The sequence below is a fragment of the Xyrauchen texanus genome, chromosome 12, assembly GCF_025860055.1.
Source record: "Xyrauchen texanus isolate HMW12.3.18 chromosome 12, RBS_HiC_50CHRs, whole genome shotgun sequence".
Lineage (NCBI taxonomy): Eukaryota > Metazoa > Chordata > Actinopteri > Cypriniformes > Catostomidae > Xyrauchen > Xyrauchen texanus.
The window spans coordinates 24789423-24816466 of record NC_068287.1 but is presented as its reverse complement, the minus strand read 5'-3'; the positions used below and the strand labels follow the sequence as shown (position 1 = coordinate 24816466).

Below are 27044 nucleotides of genomic sequence, written 5' to 3'. Positions count from 1 at the left end.
TCTCCGGCGCCGCCATCTTTGTTTTGGGTCCGACGAATCGTCGCGCATATTTTGCGTATTTTTTGTCCCAGCCCTAATTCCACTGAGGACTTTACTATCTCTGGACTGAGGCCACTTTTCAGACCAAAGCAATTTGCACAAGCCTCTAATCCAGGATGAAGCACCGCTAGCTACTAAACACAGAGGAACCACACAGTGACAAATAGTGTCTGACACACAAAGATGAAATTAGTCCAGGCCGTATTAGAGCGAGCAGAGCGATTGAGGGAACATGCACGGAGATGCGCAGGTGCAGTCTATAGGTATATAGCAGATTCCAGAGATCAGGCTGACCTGTGACCTGACCTGTGTTACCGGTGCACATCTGCCTGCGTTCTTTCCCCGTTTTACATTCCACCAAACCATATGACATTCAGATGGGAACATTATAAAAGACAGAAGGCTCTGTTAAGAGCCATTCTCTCCATTTCCTATCTGCCCTTTATTCCTGCATTACTGCCATGGTGGGGATATTATGCAGAAAGACATTGACAACACACTCAAGGACAGCTTATAAGAACAAACTGCTTTTCTCAGCGAGAGTCAGCGTGAATATGCAATCAAACAAGGCAGGCAAAAAGACAAGATGCCGGTAGGCTGCACAGCCTGAGGGAGGCTATAAATACTGACCCAGTCAGTGACAGACACACACACACACACACACACACACACACAGACACACACTCTCTCACTCTCCCCAACACCTCTTGAAGTTCAAACACATACTCAGTTACAACATCCCTCTCTCTGAACCAAAAAACCACTGAAGCCTCTTTCTACAATGCTAACAGTTCAATACTAGCTCATGCTCTCTGTGTTTAATTAAAAGTTAATGGAACAATTCACGCAAAATGCAATGAAAACACTCATAATTTACTCACACTCGTGTTGTTCCAAACCTGAACGAGTAGGCCCAAGTTTCTTTACGCTGAAAATTCACACTGTGTCTGTGGAGTCTTTTATAATGAAGTTGGCATGGCTACGGTTTCACGGTATACCACAGTTTGAATATGTATGGTTATCATACCATGTACATTTGCTTATCTATTATTGAGAAAATATTGCAACCGGACGGAGAATCTCACATACGCGTGCATGCGCATCTCCTTTCCTCCTTGTCTGAATGTCAGGCTCGTCAACTTGCGTCTCACACACACACACACACACAAATGCAGCGGAGAAAATGTCAGAGAGAAGCGAGGCGAGGGGGTCTGACATGAGTGGGTGTGTGTGTGTGTCCGCGGACAGCAGGGAAAGATCAATGCCATGGTTCTCCCATTGAAGATATTTCGGCGGCCGCCTAAGTGATAGGACTCTTTAGGACTGCAGAGGCAGATTTAATGATAATCTCACAAACAGCTAAAGCACACATGGGCAATTTACAGCCTCATTTATCAGGCAAGTTCATCATAAAAGCGTTTTTATTTTTCATTGGATATTTCAGTTAACTTGCATTGGGACCTAACGCGTCACCACAAGCATTTACCATGCTCATGGTTGCCAGATAAGAGACGCAACACCCTCAGTTTGAGATATATACTTGTGCAAATTGGAAATATTCCACCTATTGTAATACTTATTTAGTGCAATCTGGCAACCATGCACGTAAGTGCGCTATTTCGCTTTCCCCTTTGAAAAAACTTAGCGATCTGTAGTGCAATATTCTGCTCAAGGAAAAGTGTTATACGGCTACTCGGTGTCCATTCTTGAGGCTGCTTGTGATGTTTGGTGCTACTTTGCAGGTAAACCTTCTCAGTGAATAAATTAAATATAAAAGTAGATCTTGGCATCATTGACATGGGAGCAAAAGCAAGCCAGAGACGAATATGTATATGTACTATTAATATAAGTCCCATCGCGCCTGTATGTTAATCTAACTCTTGCAGTAATAATTTATCATATTCATGCAGTCTGTGTTATTCAGTTGAGTGCTGAATGTAAAACACTGACATCAACAACAAAAATAATGTCACTTAATGCATGTCCTTGTACTGGAAAACCATGAACAAAACTATGCAACATAAAAGGAAATGCAACCCAGGATACATTAAATACAGGTTATGTTTAATCTATGGCAGGTCGACACTTGATTTCCAATGTAAAATCTGCATCCTGAAGCAAAACCAGTTGAGAAGCACTGAGATAAAGGTACAGACGAGCAGTCTGGCCTCGCTGTCGTGCACCTACAGTATATGTCAACTGTTAATAATTACTTCAAAAGCTCACACAGCTGATGTTATTTTTCATTTAGTATTTAATTTAACATATATACTAGCATGCTTTAGTTATATAACATGTTGTAGTTACATGCTATCTTTTATCATGTTTAAAATTCAATTTATTATAATTATGTTAGCTTTCTTATTTTTTCTATTTATTTTATTTTCAAAAGGGAGACTTTTTTTTTTTTACACATACTTCAATAAAATAAATGGTTTCAAGATTCAATTATAATAAAAGTGTTTGCTCAAAAATAAATAAATAAATAACCCTTCTGTTTTCACTGATAATAGTAATTGTGTAATACCATATACCGTGATATTTTCTGAGACTGTTATCATACCGTGAAAATCTCATACCATTGCAACCCTAGTGCTCATCAAGCTTTTGTTGTCCAGAGGGATCTGACTAAAATAACAAATAAGGTGTTTACGGCTCTGCTTTGAGAAGGCAATGAATGGCCTTTTAGCTGCACGTATGAAGAATTTTGAATGGATGAATGGATGAATGGATTTCATGTAGGCCTATAATGTATTATCTGCAGTCAAGCATTAAAAAAATGTGTAACAGTCTTATGTAACTAACATTTTACTCGCTTGGTGAGTGCTAATTGTAGACCCTGTATGAGGTGCCCCTAGGGACATTATTCAGAATTACCATGCACATACATGTACTTTTCCTCTCACATACACATATGAAACCAAATTCATTCACATACTATAGTGAAATGCTCACACACATACAAGTGAAATGCTTTTACAAACACAACTGAAACGCTCTCATACATACAACTGAAAATATTACGCTCACACACACAACTGAAATGCTCACACACACACAACTGAAATGCTCTCACACACACAACTGAAATGCTCACACACACACACAACTGAAATGCTCTCACACACACAACTGAAATGCTCTCACACACACAACTGAAATGCTCTCACACACAACTGAAATGCTCTCACACACACAACTGAAATGCTCTCACACACACACAACTGAAATGCTCACACACACGCAACTGAAATGCTCTCACACACGCAACTGAAACGCGCTCTCACACACACAAGTGAAATGCTCTCATACATACAACTAAAATGATTACACTCTCACACACACAACTGAAAAGCATTTCAGTATGTTGTATGCAAGCATTTCAGTATGTTGTATGCAAGCATTTCAGTTGAAACGGAAGCACATTTCAGTTGAAACGGAAGGTGGTTAAAGTACCCACTCCACTCCAGTTGGTGGCAGTAGTGCACCTCAAGACGAATAACTAGAAGCTGTTGAAAGAAAGCATAGTAGAAAACCGCGCCTTCCACAACATAAGCGACTGTTGACCGTTAGTTTGCCCGCCAATTGCGCTACACCAATGTCTTCCCAACAACAGCAAAGAACATTAGTCGATGCAGTGGGCTTGCTGAACACCATATTGGCTTCAGCGGAGACCATCAGAACACTGTCAAATGCCACAACAATTGGGCAGCAGCCGACCGTTGCAACTCCAAGTGTGGACACGTCGATGGACGATCACCTAGCGTCTCTCTTCCCTTCCCGCCAGCGTAGCAGCGTTGCATTGTCAACTGCAGGTCCAGTCAGGAGAGAACGTGCTCCACCACGTTATCAAGCACAGCAATGTTTCAGCCCATGGATGTCAGGCAAAAGGAGAACAAGGTAAGTTAGCTAGAAACCAGCTTGCTTCAGCTTGTCATTTTTATTTCCTAATGACGAAAATGGGTGTTTGGAGGATACATCACGTTATCTACAGCTAACTTAAGTTAGGTGCTGTGATTAGTGGTCTTCCTAGTTTTAAAAATGACAAGCTGAAGCAAGCAAAATTTCAGTTGCGTGTGTGTGAGCATTTCAGTTGTGTGTGTGAGAGCATTTCAGTTGTGTGTGTGTGTGAGCATTTCAGTTGTGTGTGTGAGAGCATTTCAGTTGTGTGTGTGTGAGCATTTCAGTTGTGTGTGTGAGCGTAATATTTTCAGTTGTATGTATGAGAGCGTTTCAGTTGTGTTTGTAAAAGCATTTCACTTGTATGTGTGTGAGCATTTCACTATAGTATGTGAATGAATTTGGTTTCATATGTGTATGTGAGAGGAAAAGTACATGTATGTGCATGGTAATTCTGAATAATGTCCCTAGGGGCACCTCATAACCCTGCTTCCAGGTCATCCATCCTATTAGCGGAGATTACTTAGCTTGAGTTTGCTTAGTGTGCACTTTTTGTTAAAAAGAAAACTTTTCCTTTACATTTATTTTTAGCATTGCACTTATATTGGGAAAGAAAATGACATGATGTTGTTCTAAAAATACTGACTTCTCATTTACTTGAAAACTACAGAAATGATGTTAAAAAAAACCCTCATTTGACATATTTAACAGATTGGAAGCAAAATGAACACAATATTGATGCTGTTTTACTAAAAAATATAAATATAACTGAGTCTACTGTACACACCCATGAAAAAATAAATAGGCTTGCTGTGATTATACAATTAGTATGGTATCCTTTGTAAAGGTCTCATTTTATTTGGGGGGAGGGGGTTCTTTGCAAGTTAACAAATGCCTACCCTACAGAATCAGCTCAGAACGGTGATACAAAAAGCCTGCAAAAAAAGGAAAAACCTGTCTCCTCTGTGTGCCTCATGCGCTCTCAAAGAATCCATGAGGGCATCTCAGTAGAATAAATTCCCATGATTAGGCTGCAATTGACTAGATCTAACACAAAGTGTTGGTGTAATTAACTAAATAAGAAAAAATGAAATCTGTTATTAAAATGAGTCATGGAGCATTGAAATCTCTTTTGCCACCCTTTGTAAATGCAGAAATGTAACACCCCTCCACACAGATACAGAGAATGCATAATAAAAGCTGTATATGTATGCACAAGCATTTGTAAGAACAAGACTTGAGCTCTGTTCAAACACACACAATATATAGAAATACTGTAGCTCTCTGCATGGACTTGATACACAATTTATTGAAATTGTACACAGTTAACATTATATACTGTATCTTGTATTATACACTCACCTAAAGGATTATTAGGAACACGATACTAATACTGTGTTTGACCCCCTTTCGCCTTCAGAACTGCCTTAATTCTATGTGGCATTGATTCAACAAGGTGCTGAAAGTATTCTTTAGAAATGTTGGCCCATATTGATAGGATAGCATCTTGCAGTTGATGGAGATTTGTGGGATGCACATCCAGGGCACGAAGCTCCCGTTCCACAACATCCCAAAGATGCTCTATTGGGTTGAGATCTGGTGACTGTGGGGGCCATTTTAGTACAGTGAACTCATTGTCATGTTCAAGAAACCAATTTGAAATGATTCGAGCTTTGTGACATGGTGCATTATCCTGCTGGAAGTAGCCATCATAGGATGGGTACAAGGTGGCCATAAAGGGATGGACATGGTCAGAAACAATGCTCAGGTAGGCCGTGGCATTTAATCAGAACCAGAATCAGCTTTATTGCCAAGTATGCTTACACATACAAGGAATTTGTCTAGGTGACAGGAGCTTCCAGTCAACAACAATACAACAATACCAAAAACAGCAGCAAGACATAGGTAATTAAAAACAAAAAAGAACACAAAATAAATAATTATACATACCGGTATACGCACATACACTCACCTTCATACATACCCACATACACACACGTAGTGCAAATCTAATACAATCTGTTATATAAAGAACAAAAACCTGTATATTATGTACAGAGCAATGTAAGTAATGGCAGAAGTGGATAAGTTGGATAATATAAATTAAAATTAAAATTAAACTGTGTATTGCACATAATTATTGCTCAATGGGGCAATTTAATTGTTCATTAGATGGATGGCCTGAGGGAAAAAACTGTTCCTGTGTCTGACGGTTCTGGTGCTCAGAGCTCTGAAGCGCCGGCCAGAAGGCAACTGTTCAAAAAGATAGTGGGCTGGGTGAGTGGGGTCCAGAGTGATTTTACCAGCCTTTTTCCTCACTCTGGAAGTGTATAGTTCTTGAAGGGGGGGCAGGGGGCAACCAATAATCCTCTCAGCAGACCGAACTGTCCTTTGTAGTCTTCTGATGTCTGATTTCGTAGCTGCACCAAACCAGACAGTTATTGAAGTGCAGAGGACAGACTCAATGACAGCTGAGTAGAACTGTTTCAGCAGCACTGGTGGCAGGTTGAACTTCCTCAGCTGGCGAAGGAAGTACAACCTCTGCTGGGCCTTTTTCACAATGGAGTCGATGTGTATCTCCCACTTCAGGTCCTGTGAGATGGTAGTGCCCAGGAACCTGAATGACTCCACTGCTGCCACAGTGCTGTTTAGAATGGTGAGGGGGGACAATGTTGGGGTGTTCATCCTAAAGTCCACAATCATCTCCACTGTTTTGAGCGTGTTCAGCTCCAGGTTGTTTTGACTGCACCAGAAAGCCAGCCGTTCAACCTCCTTTCTATATGCAGACTCATCATCATCTCGGATGAGGCTGATGACAGTGGTGTCGTCTGCAAACTTCAGGAGCCTGACAGAGGGGTCCTTGGTGGTGCAGTCATTGGTGTACAGGGAGAAGAGTAGTGGGGAGAGCACACATCCCTGGGGGGCACCAGTGCTGATGGTACAGGTGGTGGAAGTGAATTTTCCCTGCCTCACAAGCTGCTGCCTGTCCATCAGAAAGCTGGTAATTCACTGACAGGTAGAGGTGAGAACAGGGAGTTGGTTTAACTTAGTCCGGAGTATATCTGGTATGATTGTGTTGAAAGCCAAGCTGAAGTCCACAAAAAGGATCCTTACGTATGTCCCCGGTCTGTCCAGATGTTGCAGGATATGATGCAAACCCATGTTGACTGCATCATCCACAGACCTGTTTGCTCGATAAGCAAATTGAAGGGGGTCCAGAAAGGGTCCAGTGATGTCCTTCAGGTGGGCCAACACCAGTCTCTCAAATGACTTCATGACCACAGATGTCAGGGCGACAGGTCTGTAGTCATTAAGTCCTGTGATTTTAGGTTTCTTAGGGACGGGGATAATAACTGAGCGTTTGAAGCAGCATGGGACTTCACACTGCTCCAGTGATCTATTGAAGATCTGAGTGAAGATGGGGGCCAGTTGGTTAGCACAGGAACGAAGGCAAGCTGGTGAGATGCCATCTGGTCCTGGAGCCTTCCTTGTCCTTTGCTTCCGAAAGACATGGCACACATCATCCTCACATATCTTGAGTGCAGGTAGTGTAGCAGGAGGGGGGAGGAGGGGGGTTGCAGGAGGTGTTAATGGTTGTGTGAAATGAAGGTCCGAGTGCATGTGGGGTGTGAAATCGGGCCTTTCAAATCTGCAGTAAAACACATTCAGGTCGTCAGCCAGTCGTTGGTCCGCCACAGGGTTGGGGGTAGGAGTCCTGTAATTAGTAAGTTGTTTCAGGCCACTCCACACTGATGCAGGGTCGTTAGCTGAAAACTTGCTTTTCAGCTTCTCAGAGTAGCTTCTTTTAGCCACCCTGATTTCCTTATTCAGTGTGTTCCTGGCCTGATTATACAAGACTCTATTCCCCACCCCTGTAGGCCTCCTCTTTGGCATGACGAAGCTGTCTGAGTTTTCCTGTGAACCATGGTTTATCATTGTTGAATGACAAAAATGTCCTAGTAGGGATGCACATATCCTCACAGAAACTGATGTATGATGTAACAGTATCTGTGAGCTCGTCCAGGTCTGTAGCTGCAGCTTCAAAAACACTCCAATCAGTGCAGTCAAAGCAGGCTTGTAGTTCCAGCTCTGCTTCAATAGTCCATCTCCTTATAGTGCTTACAACTGGCTTTGTTGATTTTAATTTCTGCCTGTAGGTCGGGAGAAGATGAACCAGACAGTGATCAGGGAGTCCCAAAACTGCACGTGGGACAGAGCGATATGCATCCTTTAATGCTGTATAGCAGTGATCCAATATATTCCTGTCTCTGGTGGGGCATGTAATGTGCTGTCTGTATTTGGGCAGTTCGCGTGTGAGATTTGTTTTGTTAAAGTCCCCAAGAATAATAATAACTGACTCCGGGTGTTGTTGTTCTGTGTCTGTGATTTGATCAGCCAGCTGTTGCAGCGCTAAGTTCCCAGACGCGTTAGGAGGAATGTAAACACTCACCAGAATAAACGAAGAAAACTCCAGCGGCGAGTAGAACGGCTTACAGTTAATAAAGAGCGCTTCCAGATTAGGACAGCACATCCTCTTTAGTGTTGTTACAGCTGTACACCAACTTTCGTTGATGTAAAAGCATGTTTCACCGCCTCTCGTTTTCCCCGTTAACTCCGCGATGCGATCCGCTCTGAAAAGCTGGAAGCCCGGCAGATGTAATGCGCTGTCCAGAATGGCTTCAATCAGCCAGGTTTCAGTGAAGCACAGTGCAGCAGAGTTTGAAAAGTCCTTATTAGTATGTGTGAGGAGATGTAGTTCGTCCATTTTGTTGGGAAGAGAGTGGAGATTTGCGAGATGAATGCTCGGCAGTGCTGTTCTAACGCCGCGCTGACGGAGTTTAACCAGCATGCCAGCTCGTCTCCCTCGCCTGCGTCTGGTAGCGCATCTAAACAACACAGCAGCGCCTCCAACTAAAATGTCCAGCAAAACGTCTGAATATTGAAAAACCGGGAAAAGATTATCTGGTATGTGCTGCCGAATGTTCAGCAGTTCGTCCCTGGTAAAACTGATTGGTAAAAGATTGCTAAACACAGGATGAACTAACAAAAACAACAAAAGAATTGAAGAGGTCCACACCGAGGCAGCCATCTGCGGCGCCAATTGGTACTAAGGGGCCTAAAGTGTGCCAAGAAAACATCCCCCACATCATTACACCACCAGCCTGCACAGTGGTAACAAGGCATGATGGATCCATGTTCTCATTCTGTTTACGCCAAATTCTGACTCTACCATCTGAATGTCTCAACAGAAATCGAGACTCATCAGACCAGGCAACATTTTTCCAGTCTTCAACTGTCCAATTTTGATGAGCTCTTGCAAATTGTAGCCCCTTTTTCCTATTTGTAGTGGAGATGAGTGGTACCCGGTGGGGTCTTCTGCTGTTGTAGCCCATCCGCCTCAAGGTTGTGCGTGTTGTGGCCTCACAAATGCTTTGCTGCATAGCTCGGTTGTAACGAGTGGTTATTTCAGGCAAAGTTGCTCTTCTATCAGCTTGAATCAGTCGGCCCATTCTCCTCTGACCTCTAGCATCAACAAGGCATTTTCGCCCACAGGACTGCCGCATACTGGATGTTTTTCCTTTTCACACCATTCTTTGTAAACCCTAGAAATGGTTGTGCGTGAAAATCCCAGTAACTGAGCAGATTGTGAAATACTCAGACCGGCCCGTCTGGCACCAACAACCATGCCACGCTCAAAATTGCTTAAATCACCTTTCTTTCCCATTCTGACATTCAGGTTGGAGTTCAGGAGATTGTCTTGACCAGGACCACACCCCTAAATGCATTGAAGCAACTGCCATGTGATTGGTTGATTAGATAATTGCATTAATGAGAAATTGAACAGGTGTTCCTAATAATCCTTTAGGTGAGTGTATATACTGTATGTATTTTAATTGCAATATATATATATATATATATATGTGTGTGTGTGTTAATATACAGTATATATAAATAAATAATCAGGGTTTCTTTCGCACAGTTTAGGTTTGACACCAAGAGCGTGTTTGGGCGATGCGAAGAGATACAGCTTATCTGTATCTCTCCGACACCTGGCTCACCACTTGCGGGTGAAGTTTCCATTCTCCATACAGTAAATCAGCTCATATGTTTATTATGCCCGGGATATGCATCACACATAATGAATAAGCATGCACTCCTCCAAACAATCAGTTTGGAAACTTCCTGCAGAGATCAGAGGCAGGATTGTGTCGAGGCACAGATCTGGGGAAGGCTACAACATTTTTTGTCTGTATTTAAGATTCCCAAGAGCACAGTGGCCTCCATAATACTTAAATGGAAGTTTGGAATAACCAGGACTCTTCCTAGAGCTGGCTTCCCAACCAAACTGAGCAATCAGGGAAGAAGGGCCTTGGTAATAGAGGTAACAAAGAACCCGATTGTTACTCTGGTTGAGTTCCAGAGATCATGTGTGGAGATGGAAAGAAACTTGCATTAGGGCAACCATCACTGCAACACCACCAATCTGGGCTTTATGGCAGAGTGGCCAGAATGAAACCTCACCTCAGTGCAAGAAAGCAAAAAAGCATGCATCTATGGTCTGATAAAACAAAGATTAAACTGTTTGGCCTCAATTGTAAGTGTCATATCTGGAGGAAACCAGGCACCATTCATCACCGCTCATATGCGTGGTAGCATCATGCTGTGGGGGTGTTTTTCAGCAGCAGGGACTGGGGGCGAATGGTCAGGGTTGAAGGAAAGCTGAATGCAGCAAAATACAGAGATATCCTTAATGAAAACCTGGTCCAGAGCACTCAGGACCTAAGACTGGTCCAAAGGTTCATCTTCCAAAAGGACAATGACCCTAAGTCAAGTCAAACTTTATTTATAGAGCACATTTAAAAACAACAGAAGTTAACCCAAAATGATTTACAGATCAAACAAACAAAATGACAAAAAAATTATATAAAACAGATTGATTTAAAGTTAAATATAAAACATAATAAAATAAATAAAAACATTTAAATACATCATCAATTATTTATCAATTTCAAACTATTCAATGATCTATTCAAAAGCTACAGAATAAAAATATGTTTTTAAAGAAGATTTAAAAATGGCTAATGATAAAGCTGACCTCACATGGAAAGGGAAAATATTCCATAGATTAGGACCAATCACAGATAAGGCACTGTCACCCTTTGACCTATAGCGGCAACAAGGAACCCTCAATAGAAGTTGATCAGAAGACCGGAGCGCTCTGGTGGGGTAGTAAGGGTGTAGAAGGTCACTGATATTTTGGGGCTAAGCACACAGCCAAGACAATGCAAGAGAGGCTTAGGTACAACTCTGTGAATGTCCATTAGTGGCCCAGCCAGAGCCCGGACTTGAACCCAATCAAACATCTCTGGAGAGACCTGAAAATGGCTGTCCACCGATGATCCCCATCAAACCTGACAGAGCTTGAGAGGATCTGCAAAGATGAATGACCTCCAAATCCAGGTGTGCAATGCTTGTACTGACAATAAGTACTGAGTCAAGGGTCTGAATACTTATGTCAATATGATAATACATTTTTTATTTTTAATACATTTGCAAAGTTATCAAAAATCAGATTTTTGCTGAGTCATTATGGGGTATGGATGGAGTGTAGATGTGAAAAAAATAAAAGAATTTAAAGCATTTTAGCATAAGGCTGCAACATAAAAAAATGTTAAAAAAATTAAGGGGTCTGTGAAGGAGCTGTGAATCTTCACTGGTCTCATGATTTGATTACGATTCAAAGGGTAACGCTTCTTGATGCATCACGCATTCAGCATCTTTCTTTTTTCAGTTTCTTCAAAATGTATTTTTTTTCTCTATTTTTTCCCTTTCAGCTTTTTATTTAACAGTTGTTTTAAATATCAGAACGAGTCACATTACATAAACTGGCCTTTTACATTCAGTATGAGCTGTGAACAAAACATGGAACATTCACAAGATTAAATAAATGGTTCTATAGTTTAAGAGAGTATCTCAGTTTTTTTGTTTCTTTCTTTAGAACCTTAAAAAAATCTCTTAAAAAGCAAAAAAATATATATATATATTGCTTCTCCATCAAACCACACTGAATACTATTACTACAGCTGATTATATTATTATAGTATTTAATAGTATTTAATTATTATTTAAAATTAATCTATGCCATGCTATTCATTTTTAAGCAAAATGTAAGTTGCTGGTCCAGAATGAGAGATATATCTGCTTCTATGAGAGTGCGGCTGTCAGCTTCTTCTCTCCTCACCTGCACAGGTGATAGTAAAGTGGTTTAAATAGCGCAGTTGTAGCTTCAGAAATGTATCAAGCATCCTGTATGCAATGTTCTACATTATCTGATGCTCTGCGAGTGTTTAACATTTTTTTATTGAAAAATCTTGTGCGCACCATCCTGACAAACGAGTGATCGGCAATGACAAAAGGCACTGAAATGGAGAGCGCACGAGAGTAGAGAAAGACATTGTGGGGAGCAGGGGGGAGAAAAAAAAAAATTAAATGAAAACATCACCAACATCTCCTGAACTGCTGCCTCTTCATTATTTTCTTCTGTGTTTTCCCCCCGTTGTGGGCAAATCGGTGCAATTATGGGTGCAAGCTCGTCTTTCATGTTGTTTGTTGGCTTCTTATCACAAATAAACTCTCCTGTTGCTATGTGTGTGGGTTTGTGAAAGAATTTCGTGATCGTAGTTTCATTCGGACACAAATGGTCATGTGTTTGATACAGCTGATCTGCAAAAAGTAATGTTTGTTCACTTGACTTTAGTGTATGCACTTAACTTGCGTCTTTGGCCACATCTGTCTTTGGCGCACCACTGCTCTGCCGTAATTTAAACTGAACCGATTCTTTTGAGAATGAAACAATCGCTGAAACAATTTTTTCCAAAAGCTCATATACACACACACACACACACACACACACTTCCGCATGTTGCTAAGCTAACATTGCAATAATTTAATGAGAATTAAGACACATGACACAAATATTTGGTCAAATAATATTTGTTTTATGACATAGTATATATATCCATCTTTCTGTACAGTATCTCTGCAAAGGATACATGTTGTGCTGCCTAAGACTTAGATCAAAATAAGGTTTCTTGGTAGGTAGCATAATAATATTTTAGAACAAGGCAATGATGCCTTAAAATGCTGCCTCATTTTGCAGCGAACTTGGTTTTGGAAAAAAGCTATAATACATGTTTTAGTAAAAACACAATGAATTTCTAAAAAGCAAGTTAATACCAAGACCCACTAGGCCATGAGTCATCCTGAATTTGCCTTCTGCTGCCTGCCCTGCATGTCTGCATGCACCCAGTCGGTAGTGGCTGCCCTCTCAGATGGGCTGTCTGCGTAAAGAATCATGGCACTGGGCTCAAAGAGCAGCCTGTGCATTGCTCTTAAAGTTGATGCCAAAATCTCAGGGGATCTAACTTCACTTTGCAAATGAAGGAAATCAAGAATGAACAGCCAGACTGAGTAATTAGCACAAATTAACAATGCCCTAACTCTGCAAATATAGCATAGAAAGGTGCTGTAATGAGTGGGTCTTTAGAGCAGAGCAGATGTTAAGTGACAAACCAACTCTGCAAAAAAAAATAAAATAAGAATATATATATCACCTTTGTAAGCTGTTTAGCCTGATGTAGGCCTGAAGGGTAATGGACCACGCCAGAGTTGCCCTTGACTGCCATATCAAACTCTTGAAATAGAAAAAAAAAGGGGGACCAACCAACAATAGTTCACTTTTCTTATGTGCCAGATTAGGTAAATCTGAAATTGATGATATACTTAAATAATTTACTGTACTAATACAGTAAAGTGTTTACTCATTCAAAAACATTTTACAATAAGTTGAAGAATTTCCATCCATCCACACATAGAAAAAAAGAAAAGAAATATATGCAGCAGCGATTGAGAATACTACGTTTTCTTGCTGCCAAGGGCCTCGAACAAATCTCTTCATTATCTCTCATCAATTCAGTGCCATGATGCAAAATTTGGCAAATCCAGCAACTAGTTCTTAACTCAGAAGTGCTTATTGTAGCAGCCTGGTACTTTGCAAACAAACTTTATTTTCCAAAAAACAAATAAAAACCGTGCACTGATACAGCCACTGGCCAATCATATTGGAACTGACACTATGTTGTGGGCGACTGGACTACAAGTATAAAATGACAGTGAGAAAGACAGGAAGTATTGTGGCAGAAGTTGGAAAAAAAGACAGCAGCAGAAACAACTGTGAGAAATATTTGGTTCAGCACACTCACAATCAGCCAGCAAACTGTAAAGCCTATTTTACTATGTGATCAGTTGTCTGGCAAGGTGCACCACAGTCGCATAATGGGGAATTTGCAGCTCCCCACTTATACATAAGTGAGGCACACCTTCCTTGGGTGGTGTGCCTGGCTGTGAACTGAGGCGGCATGAGTGGGTCATGTTGAACCGGTTTCACACCACCCAAGGAAGGTGTGCCTCTCTCATGTATAATTAGGTAGCTGCAGATTCCCCAACATGTGACTGTGGTGCACCTTGCCAGACAACTGATCTCATAGTAAATGAGCACCCAATAAGATGCTTTATTGGTGGTCTTCAGGTGCTAAATGAAGCAACTCCTGAGGCAGTGCAATATCTAACTGACTTGGACTTTAACTTATGACAAATTTCCATGTAATGCTCTCTGTGTTCTTTTACAAACCATTTAATGTCATATGAATATATTTTATTTAAATGCTGCTCTAAACACCCGCCAGTGGCACAGCCAGTGTCTCAATGCTCGCAAACAGTGTGCCGCTGCTCAACCATTTCAACCTACTTTTTGGCTCCGAGCCCATTGGTGTGCTGACAGTCTAACAGATAATAGGAGATAGCATCTGTAGGTAAAAGTTATTTTGTATGTACCCTTTCCATAAATCGCTAAGAAACACATCTCATCAGAGTCTGGTGAACATGAACCTAAAACTCAACATCCTTCAAACAGAGTCAACTAGTTGTTTAGACAATCTACAGACTAATTGATTTTGAAAATGTAGTTTTGCACATCCCTAACATAAACCCCAGAAAACAAATCACACAAGGTTGGATTAAAGGAATAGTTCACACAAAAATTAAAACAGCACTGAATACATTATCTCGATAACATCAAACATTACTAGTTCTTGCATAACAAATTATGGCCTGTTCATCATACAAAGAGAATGAATGCCTTCAGAACACTTGGAATGACACATGGACCAGTTGTATGCCATTTTGAGTACTTTATCATCCATGAAGTATTGTCTACTGCAATCAAATTGAATTCAAACAACAGGACTGAGTAAAATTAGCATTTAATGCTAAACAAAATACAGGTGAGTAAATAATTACATAATTTAAATTTTGGTCTTTAAGCCTAGACCTGGACGGAATATTTATCCTTATCAGCTGCAGATAATGTTTGTCCTTAGGTACGGTAAGAAACATAGCAAAACCAGATTAGATCTAATTAGAAAAATTCCACAAATGCCCCCTGTGTACCCAGATTAAAGGAACCAGAGATTGTCTGGACTGAATCATTCAATGATGCAGTGATTCATAGGATGAGAGTGCAAGAGAAGGACAAAGAGAGTTGGCGACTCAATCCTGGAGAGTATTTAGACTAAAATGAGACACTAAAGAGTAGTGGCATGCATCCATGCAAAATAAGCCAACATTTCTTCCTGCGTGAAGTCTGTTATTTGAAAGTTACAGCATTAGCAGATCTCTAATGAGATTTATGACGGTCTATCCCTCACATGACAAAGGCACCTCTCCCATCTGCCCCAGGACAGCTCTGCTGCAGCCTTTAATAAGCCCTTTCTGACATCTAAAATTTACCTCACCCTGTATCAATGAAGAGCGCGTGACCCGTCATATGTGGGCAAGAAGTCTAGATCCAAACATCTCAGCACATACCTACCACCCATGTTCCCACGGTCTCTTTGGCTTGTTGCCTAACCATTCAGAGATATGAAATACCAATTTAAACCGGATCGATTAACAACCAGACTAACACAGGGCAGGTACCTTTAATTAATATATATTTTTAATATAATAAAGGTGTCTGTTTACAATTAAAGGTGTCTGTTTCCACAGTACCTCATCTTTGTGAATAATTCCTTTAAAGGAGTCACAAGGAATACAATTTTCCTTGATCTTTTGAGATATAAGAGGTCATTGTACTATAAAAACATACTAAAAGTTTCAGAAATCAAAACTTCCTCCTCAATGCAAAAAGAGCACTAGCTGCCAAAATAACACATTCTCTATTTCCTCCACATTGTGATGTCACAAATGTTATGCCACTCAACATTCATCTTTCCAATATTTTAAAAGCACAAATTTCTGAATTCCTCAACAGCAAACAGAAATGGTTGATTTGTCTCAAACTATCTTTGCGAGGATACGTTTTGTCAATTCGGGCACAAAAATCAGTGCACAAGCATTGGCTCTGATAACCATAGGCTCTATTCACATGTTAAATTGGCACTATATCGGATGGTATTATGACACCCACCCTGCCATTGATACACACACTTACTGATACATGCAATTACTACTGCTTAAAACAGCTTATTCCAGAGGTTTTGCAGAACGCACCATTTTAAAATGTCATGTAAAAAGAGAATGCGCCTCTTCCTTACGCCGATTAAGAGAAAGTAGTTTAACAAACCCAGGTTTCACCCAGAGAACGCGGTTTAGGTGGCCATGTAAATGCATTTGCACTGTTTTACAGATTTTTGAAAAGTGTGCATGTGCGTGTAACAGACCGGATACCTTACATCATAGGATGGAGCCACACAACACATCAACAAATCAACACAGCAGATAGAATTCAACATTACTAGGAGTACAGTAGGAAAAGCACATCCATTATAAAATATACCCATGTATACACACCAATTTAAAATATAAACTATTGTCACTTATGTCCGCATATATGCGCTCAAGTAAATTGTGGGAATCTCGGAGTTTGATGTAAGAGGGAAGCCCCACTTTTGCAGCGCAATTCCACTGCAGGCCACGATAGAAAGATAAGAAAACATATACAGCAACAAATCTGGAATATCTGGAAATAAACTGAAGCAACAGAGAATGAAAAAGTCTTCCTTGGATCCCTTGTTTGTTATTTACACAGATATCTTGTGCTAAACCAATCCAGTGGCCAACAGGATATGGCCTGTAGTAGTACATTTTCATTCTGAAACTTCACAACATCCTCCATAGATGTGATGCGAACATAGCAATGTAAAATGCTTTTTAAAATGTAAATTGACTTGGATTTTCACCATGCCTCAATCAGCCACAAACAGCAGATTGTAACTCTTTTATCATGTAGGGTCAAATTGTCTCTATATTTTCAATTATAACAGCACAGAAAGGTTAAGCATTAACATTTTTACTAAACATATTTTAATGTAGCATAACTAACCTTTGGTTTTCTGTTCAGCAGCCTGAAAAAGGAAGAACAAAAGTTAAACTTAGAGATGGAAACTTCACAGGTCTCTGTATAAATTTCTTTTTTTTCACAATGCATTTTTATCTGCACGCCAGAACAAAAGAAATTTGTTAAAACATATGACCAGTGGTTTTCATAACAATCAATTGTATATTAACCATTCTGTATTCACCTACTGTATGTTGCCCCTTTAAATAATGTTAACATTCTCAGCTCACAGAGGATGTTGGAATGTGGTAAATTAATTAAAGCGCACAGTGTATTTGCATCAGAATGATGTTAAATAGAGATCTTAGTTCAAAATTAGTCAGATATATTGTGCTAAACCAATCCAGTGACTAACAGGATATGTATGACCTGTGTCCCCTTGATGAATGTTGCCTGAGTAAAATAAAGCAGGCAAGAGAAGTAGGCATTGCTGTCTTTAATGCAAAGAATTGTGAACCATATGACAATCTATATGAAATACACTGCACAAAATGTACATAAACCCAGATTTTCAATAGGCTGCTGTGAGCTCTAGGCCTGTAATTTGACACTTGTGGTTCAGTGGCTGTAATTCTTAGAAGCTTATAACATATGCAGTTAGGTGTCTTTTAAGCGGCTTTTATAAAATGGACAGAAGCAAAAGTTTCTAAACAAAAGCTTGTGGGTAAAAGGAAAGAAACTGTCACCTTTTTCTGAGCAGCTTCCTTTATCTTTTCGTTTTGCCTTTTCTTTTCTTCCATCAAATGGTTCTCCTCTTCTGTTTCTTGTTTTGTTCCAAGACTGTAAAATAATATTAACTGTTAGTATGCTTGGCCCTATTCTTTCAAGGGAACTGACAGAGCAACACCTGCTAAATAGTTTCATCTTTAACATATAGCACTATATGTGCTCATGCCATATACTTAAAGTTACAGCAAATAATACAAGAAACATGAGAAGCTCATTTCAGCATTGAGATTCTTGATGACTTTCATAGCACCATGATTACTGATTTATCAATAGAAAGTAGTTCGAAAACACCTAAACCAACTGCACCCAAGCATAGGGTTGACTTGGCCAGATCTTTATGATAGTTTTAGAATTTTAAAGGTTTGGGTCAAATTCTAAAACTCAAAACAAAAACTCAATCTGCCATTTATCTGTAGACAATTATGAAAATTCATAAAACTCATAAAATTATAACTCAAGCAAGCAATAGACAGGAAAACCCAGAGTAATTCAAACATAGCCCTAATTATTTCTAAACTTGGCAATATTTTTACAAAACATTTTCAGTAAAAGCTTATTTAAATTTTAGCTGACTGATTGAAGCTGATTGGTGGAAAAGTATGCACATGATTCCAGCAGAGATGTTTGACCAGTCACCTCACTTTAAATTGGTGTTTATCATTGCATATCACTGCAGCACAACAATTTAGCAATATCACACAAGCAGATTGCTATTTTTCTAAATATCAGCACAATACGATTGCAAGTGTGACGTTAATATTGATTAACTTACATTTTAGACACAATATGACCAGCTTTTTTCTTTTATTTATGTTTTTAAGTTATACACTCCACTAAGTTGAGGCTTTATAATGTTGCCATTGGTTGTTATTTTACTTGGAAAGTGTCAAATAGTTTCTTACTTTAGCCAATATAAAGCAAGAAAGACAAAACCCTATAACAATAAAATATGTGCTATGGGCTAGTCGACTAGTTGTTCAACAACTGACTAGTTGATTATTGGGGACAACAACTAACATTATTATTTTTTGGTGGTTTTAATGGGAGACGCAATACTTAAATTAATTGAGAAGCAACTTCTTCGAGCGTTTTTGCATGATTATAGCTTGCTGTAATTTATTTATTTATTTATACATAAAAAAGGTGGTATGATTCTTCGGGCTTACATTAACATTGAAGAATGCCCATGAATAAAAACTATAGGAAAAAAATATGTGTTTGAAATTTAGAAGGACAATTCTTTTAGAAATAAAAACAAAGACTCTCACTTTTTTAAATGAATGCCACCCGTTTTTAATAAACTCTGCATGAGTGGGTGACAGTTAGAGTAGAGATAAACAAATGCATCATGAACCACAAGCATCTGGAAATGTTACCCATCAACACAAGATTGCTATAAGCATGTTAAGTAGCTAAAAATATTAGTTCACCCAAAAATGCCAACCTATATGCTGTTATTTTCCCATATAATTTCTGACTGCTTGTTTTCCACACAATGGCAGTAGGCTATAGCTCCAAAAAGGTAATTTAATTCATACAACTCATGCATTATATTCAACGTTTTTTGTGCGATGAAATGACTGAAATTTAAAATCACAAACAACTGGAACTCAAAGAAAATCATTTATCAAACTATGGCCTATGGCACAGGTTGGAAGTCTATTGGTTCCAACGTACCAAAAGTCATGATGTCAAACCTACGCCATTTTTGATTTGAGAGCCGCATACTGACTTTCATGAATGATTTGTTTTCAGAGTGAATCATGATGTAAATTTTGGTCTGTTTATCCCACAACAGTATCGTATCGCTTCAGAAAACTTTGAATATTCAGTTGTACAGACATTTTAAGGTGGTTTTATTACCTGACTGGTCAACAAGTACCAACATTGTATGGCAAACAAGGAGTTGATAATTTTACAATAATTTCTATAAAATATAATTCTTTATTTATTTTATTTTCTCCCAAAAAACTTATGACAAAACAAGTAAAGAATGTCTGAGATACAGATCCCACAACATGACTGGTTTCTTTACTGGTTTAAACTTTATTTATATGCAATGTGTTCCAAGTCACAGACAGAGATATAGGATGTAGGAAACAGTGGTACTTAGGTAGAGAAGAGAGGGGGAGGAGAACGGAGTAAGCTGAAGTGATGGTGTAGGTGTGGTGGTGGGGGGCTAGATGCTCTCTGGGCACTGAGCCAAAAGAATGTCAGCGCTGCGAGACAAACAAGAGCCCACGGGAACCTAGCATGGCTAGCAACAGAAACACACAGAGGAAGAAATCTGTAGCCCCTCCGTCCAACACAAGCGAGCATTAGGAACCCATATCTTCCAACCCATTTGAGAAGACCAGACCTGACATGCCTGTAAACACCAACACTTAAGTCAGCCACACTCAAAAAACAACACAGATAAAAGACAGGGTGAAATAACCTTTAAGGACTTATTTAAATAAAGTTATTATCAACTACTTTCAACTATCACTTTAATAGAACTCAATTGTTCAAGGTGACCATGTTTTTATTTTCATTTATGATTTAAATCATTTTCATTTTTATTTTTTCAACTGCTATCCCTAAGCAAATCATAAGATTCTTTAATAAGGCCTATACACATGCCATAATTTAATTTCAAAAGAAAATTTTAGTTTATTTCCATAAAACTTATGTTTATGGTGTTGATGATGAAAAGCCTACAAGTTTGTCACAAAACGTGTTTTAAATTACTTTTGAATAAAAGTATGAGAGCGATGATGTTCCATCACTCTCATTATTGTCCCTTAATGATATTTCATAACAATGTATTTTTATTGTCTGTATTTCCTTAATTATGACATTACTCATATATGTGCTGTTTATATCTAGATGTAAGCCATAGCGCAGCCTATCTATAGTTCATGTCTGAGTCTAGAGTAGGGGTCATTGTTGTTCTCGTCACACTTTAATTGTGTTTAGCATTCCATTTAGCTCATAACTAAATAAACATGCTGCGTAATTATGACGAAGGAGTACAACAAGCTGTAGATTGGCATGCCACATTCAGGTGCAAGGGACTTTATATGAATCAAATACATACTCCTCTCGCTCTCTCTCTCTCTGTTGATCGTGTGCCAGAGATGAACTCTCTGCCTGACAAAGCTTGCACGCATGCTTTGGGTTGCCGACCACTGGTCTAGAGAGTAGGTTATAACCACTATGGAAAATGTTTCGTGCTATTCAAGAAGCATATCAGCAACCTTATTGTATTTAATGGTTTAATAGTTTACTAATTTGATAAGTTTTAAAAAACGTACATGCATGACAACTATTGGGCTACTATTTAATATGGCACATTTTCAGCTCCATGGTTTGCACATCCCGATACTGTTGATCATCACCTGTCTATGGCTGCTGCAATCAAAATCGGGGTATTTGTCAGATATCATCGATATTCAATTACATCCTCCTATCACCCAGCCCTAAAATACACGGCAAGAAAACAGTGAAAGTGTGATGTGAAATTGTATTTTTAATTAAGATGTACAAAACTTCCCACCAGCCTGAGTGACAATGAAAAACAGCAAAAGGTGATTTTTAAATATTTTCAGCTCCTGGCGGGCAAACAGCCTCTAAAAAATATCTTTGTGGATTGACTCGCAGTCATAGTGTTTCCAATGACTTTCATCTTGCTGCAAAGTCACTAATGAAAGCACATTCACAAAGCTCTGCTGACAATTTATTGCCCTAATAGATCACACAAATGCCTTCCATAAAGACCCCTGTCATTATACTCAAATCACGTAGGTCTTTCAGCGACTGCACATTTGTCTCAATAAAATGCAAAACATCCAACAGTTCAGCAGACTAATGGACTTAGCATAAGAGGAAACTTGTGTAAGGGGGGGAGGGGGAGCTAAATTAAGAGTGATCAGTTTTAAGGTTATTAGTGATGCATCAAGGGGGGAAAGTGCCAGCTTGAACTTTTGCAGAATTAAAACAAACAGCCCATAGCTTTTCATCTCATGACAGAGCTGTCGTGTTGCATGAAACCAAGCAGGTGAAATATGGAAATCTAAATTATAAATGTGCCTTTCTTAAAAGGTTAATAAATTCAGAGAACTGCTACAATGTCTCATTGCAGCGAGGGAATCTTGCCCTTGAAAGGCCCATTTGACCATCCATTTGGCCCCAGTTTTCAACCAATCAGCGATCAATGTTACGCTTATGCTAAAGTCACAACCTGAAGGCTCAAAATCTCAACCTCTTCAAATTTCAAAGCACATGCCTGAACGGAGAGGCTGGGTGGTACAAATTAAAACATACAAACTTTTAAGAAGGGATCATAACAGCTCTCCATGCTCAAACAGAGTCTCCAGAGACTTTATAATATCAATGCTGGGCACAAGCTACATTAAGGTACTGTGGTGAAAGGGCTACAATGATAATAAATATACCATGATGAAAAAGTATTATGATGGTCAGTGGGACACAAATCCAGTTGAATCCTTCAGAGATCAACATAAATCTAGCTTTGGAAATGATTGATGTTATTGGATCATATCCAAGCAAATAAAATTATTGTGCTATGGATGGACCACATAAATTCAAGGGATCAATGTCATTATTACTTTAGTGCTGCCAGAATACCAAGGTCTGAACACAAGACACTCAAAAGCAAAACAATCAAGAGATGGTTTGAAAACCAAAATAATTGCTTAAAATTTGCTTAATGCATAATGGGGGACCTTTGATCAATAAATAAAAATCACTTTCCTTGATTGCTTACATAAAGGGAATGTGAGACTGAATAAGACATAATCACCTAGAAAACAGAACCTCAATTAAACAAATTTAAGGTTAAGATTGCCAGCACTATGTGATTCCTAAAGAGTTACTAGTTTGACGCATGTGACTGTGCTGAGATCAGATGGGGCTTGTGCATCTTGAATTCGCTGAATGCAGATGTGTTAAACTAACTGAAAAGTGTCCAATGTGCAAAGAGTGCAATGCTTATGTGTCATATCGCTGTGCATTTTCAATACCAAGTGCAGAATATAGCAACAAACTTGCAATTTGTTCTGTAAACAAACATTTATAAATGTAAGGTGGAAATTAGTCAAATAAAATAAAGTAGACAATGACAACAGGTCTGACAAAAGGGATATGTAGACAAACTGAGATATAAACACCTATAAGCCACTGTTGCATTTTACGCTATTTATTTTATAGCAATATAATATTAATTCCTTATAACACTGTAGTTACTATGGTATTTAAAAGTAGTAAATTCATGCTAAATTTATCAGGAAAATTGATTAATATGATAAGGTAGCTAATCAATATTTTGTCTGTCTGTTTGTTCGTTTCTTAACGCCATGCCAGCTTCTATGGTTATTTTAATGGCAAAAACCAGCTAGGCTATACTTTCTAAAAGTGTTGTTAATACTTAAAAATGTTTAACATGTAACATAGTTTGCTTTATTGAAACCAGATCAGTTGATCCAACAATGTAAATGAGGAGCCAACCATGGTTTTATCTTTGGTTATTATTGTCTTACACAAAATGCCACAGTTAAGCCGATGGTTGTGGCAGTTAAGCGGCAGGTTTGGAGGGTTACTTTTGAAATGTATTCCACTACAGATTACAGAATACATGCTGTAAAATGTCATTTGTAATGTATTCCGTTATATTACTCAAGGTCAGTAACATATTCTAAATACTTTGGATTACTTCTTCAGCACTGGTAGATTTTTACACTTGTTTTGATGAAAAATAAACATCTTATGCAGTGTTATTTCTAAAACAAGATCAATCAAATTGATTTTTTATTTTTACAGGAAAACAATACAATAATTATTATCAAGAATATGAATTTTGCCCTAATATCAAAGGTCTTACTAGCAAAAAACGAATTATGATCCAGTGAGAATTTTCTTGATAAAAAAATATGATCATGTCTGGTAACATGCATGTAAAATGTCTAGAAATGTCTAACATAAAGCTGACAATTTACACAAGATTTATTCCTATTTCTTCTACTCTAAACTTACTGTGTCTGCTTGTATGAATGTGACACATAAGAAAGTGTTTCACTGCTGTTCAAATGCACTTTGGATCGCACATTTGGATTTTATATGAATAAATGTTTTCCATCTGAAAGCACTAAATATTAAATTAAACAAGTGACAATAAAATGCAAATTAATCTATTCAGTAATCAAAATACTTTTTGAATGTAACTGTATTCTAATTAACAACTATTTAAATTGTAACTCAAGTGCAATACAGTTACTTATATTTTGTATTTTAAATACATAATCCTGTTACATGTATTCAGTTACTCCCCAACCCTGATTACTATGCAGGAACTATGGTGAAGTTTCAGAAGGGATAGCAAACCAAAGTCAACTAAACTGACTTCATGCCAATAACCTCAGCTAAAAATTGCCAAATATGAAGCCAAATGGTGCAAATCCCTAGCCAGAGTAATGCTGGTAAGGCTTCATAAGAACAATGTGACCTAAGCTTTATGGTAATCTGAACATTACGTGGCCTCTTTTGGTCTGACCCATTTTACTCCTGGAGAACACAGCCCCTTTCAAAGGTCTTGCTCTGACAGGGGGCCCCTGACCCTGCAAAGGGAGCAAAAGCTACCACTGCCAAATTAGCAACCGCACGCACCACATGAACAGTTTGACATTGGTGCCGTCCTCAGACAGAAAGCGTGTTGGCATTATCCTGCATAGCCGAGCAGCTTTATTCAGTTCAGAACAAAAATATACCATAGTAGGCTAACCATCAAAATACCATAGTTCCTACAGTTATTGTTAATACAATAAAACTGTGAGAACGTTGTCACCACTTTCATCAATAAAAGCAATTAAACATACTGGCAGAGGATTCTAAAAGCTTAAACAGGACGTCGCGTCTATCTATTTTTTGTTTAAAAAGCGTTTCTCGAGACATCTGCGTTCGTGGCGTCTAGGTATTTTTGTTAGCACAAGAACACGCTCGGTGTGAACGGCCCCTTAATCGTATTGACTTTTATCGTTTTAAAGTAGTAACAATAATTGTAGTATGGTAATTGTCGGAAACTATTAACTTAGTAAGCTTTAATTATAGTAAACAAAACCAAATAAACTCTTTAAAGTCTCATTTTCCGTTGATAAAGACCAATCGTTATTATAAACTGTAATCCTTCCGTTGTGTTTGGTTTGGGGAATCTGAACCTTTCCGACATGTGAACGATTGTGCCTGCAGCAAGAGCCTCGAGCATAAGGTGCATGAACAATGTGTGACATTTCGAAAATCGAAATCGCGCAAAAAGACACCATAGTGGTGCTTTCACTGACATTCATTGACCTGGATAAGGCGAAGGCTCAATATTATGACAGAACTGATTCATGACTCCCCATATCAATCGGATCAATGTCAAGCGCCCAGGGAAATTCCAGGGATGTCTCAAAACCAAGCGAGTAAGTCGATGCACATTTTTGAGCATCATAGGCACTATAAGATGCACATGACTCCTTGCAAATACTGGACACATGCATTTACACAACACAATTCGAGTGGCAATTGTCAAACTCCAGCATGGAATAAGCGCAATAAAATAGGCATAATATGTTGGTCACATTGCCATGCATTATCCACATCCAACCTGCTCGTATCAATCTTAAATACGAACATAATCTGTGAAGGATAGAAAGTTATCTAGCATCTGTATAAAAAAACGAGGCAAAGTAGCTGTTTGGGGAATAAACACTTGCACACGCAAGCTATTTCTAGCCAGCAAAACAGAAAAGCCCTGGTAAAATAGAAAAGAGCGACGCATGTAATTAAATGTGCATTCTTTGCCAACCATAGAAACGGACCACGATAAGTTTGAGTGATCTCGTCTCATTCGGTGACCCCGTTCAATGTCAATGCTGTCAGAAACAAAATAGCACAAAAGAGAATCCTAAAATGACGCATTAACACTGTAAACAAAAATTAACACAACCCCGCCCACCGAGATATTTTTAAGCGTTTTAAATAATTGCGCATCTTACCTTTATTTTGCACACGGAGCAATTGCGGTCTGCTGTTCAAATCTGATGCGCGAGCTGCATGGTGGAGGAGGATGTTGTCGATACCCGTACTGACACTGATCAGATATTCTTCTTCAGTCGCAGTCAAGACACTCACTCATGCAGTGAGCCGCAATGGCGAGCTTGACTTTCCAGTTGATGAATTCACCTCTCAATATGCAAGACAGTGGAATTTATCCAGGACGAAATCTCTTTTAAAATGTCAGTGCAAACAAAGAAAAGGACTTTGAACGACGATTTTGCGCATCATCTAGAAAGCTTGAGGTTGATCAGCTGTGACATTTCAGCGATTTTTGAGCAACTACACAGCGCGCGCGCGCACAAACACACATACACGGGCAGTTTGAGCTTTTTTGAATGACGTTTTCACATCGAGAAAGTCGATGTTTGGATGTTTAAAGTGCGTAAAGGGAAATATGTTGTCATGCTTTTAATTCGCTAAAATGCATGCAGACGAGTCCAAACGAGCAAATGTCCCGATGCTTAGCGAGTAGGAAAATTCCAATGCATCCATGTAAAATGATAATGCACTGACGTGAAGCATTCACTGGGCTTTCGTCTGAGGCGCTCCAACAGCCATTTTGTTAAAACTGACAACAGCGGCTCAAGTCTCAGTCGAGTAAAACAGGAAGTGCCCCCGTACCCAAGCGACATGTCACGTGGCTTCCACTGACAAATAATCCAACCCCTATGTTAAAATATAGCTCAACCTTTTATAGTTGCTATGACAACGAGGACTGAGGTACTACCTCCCTCCCCCAACAACACGCATACATACTGACGAACAACATTGTGCAGCCAGCCCCCTCGTGTGTGATCTCGTCTAATTAGGCCAAATAATGCTTTGT

The 27044-nt window shown here is 39.1% G+C and overlaps 1 protein-coding gene across 1 annotated transcript in view; it reads right to left on the bottom strand.

Annotated features, from left to right (window-relative positions):
* Positions 1–26484, bottom strand: part of LOC127652731 (trinucleotide repeat-containing gene 6C protein-like) — an 84114-nt gene extending 57630 nt beyond the window's left edge. Inside the window, exons 1-3 of the mRNA XM_052139060.1 lie at positions 26158–26484; positions 18082–18175; positions 17381–17402 (exon numbers count right to left, since the gene is read on the bottom strand). Coding sequence (XP_051995020.1) covers positions 17381–17402; positions 18082–18135 — 76 coding nt within the window. The 5' untranslated portion in view covers positions 18136–18175; positions 26158–26484. The remainder of the gene's footprint in view (positions 1–17380; positions 17403–18081; positions 18176–26157) is intronic.
* Between the last annotated feature and the right edge of the window lie 560 nt (positions 26485–27044).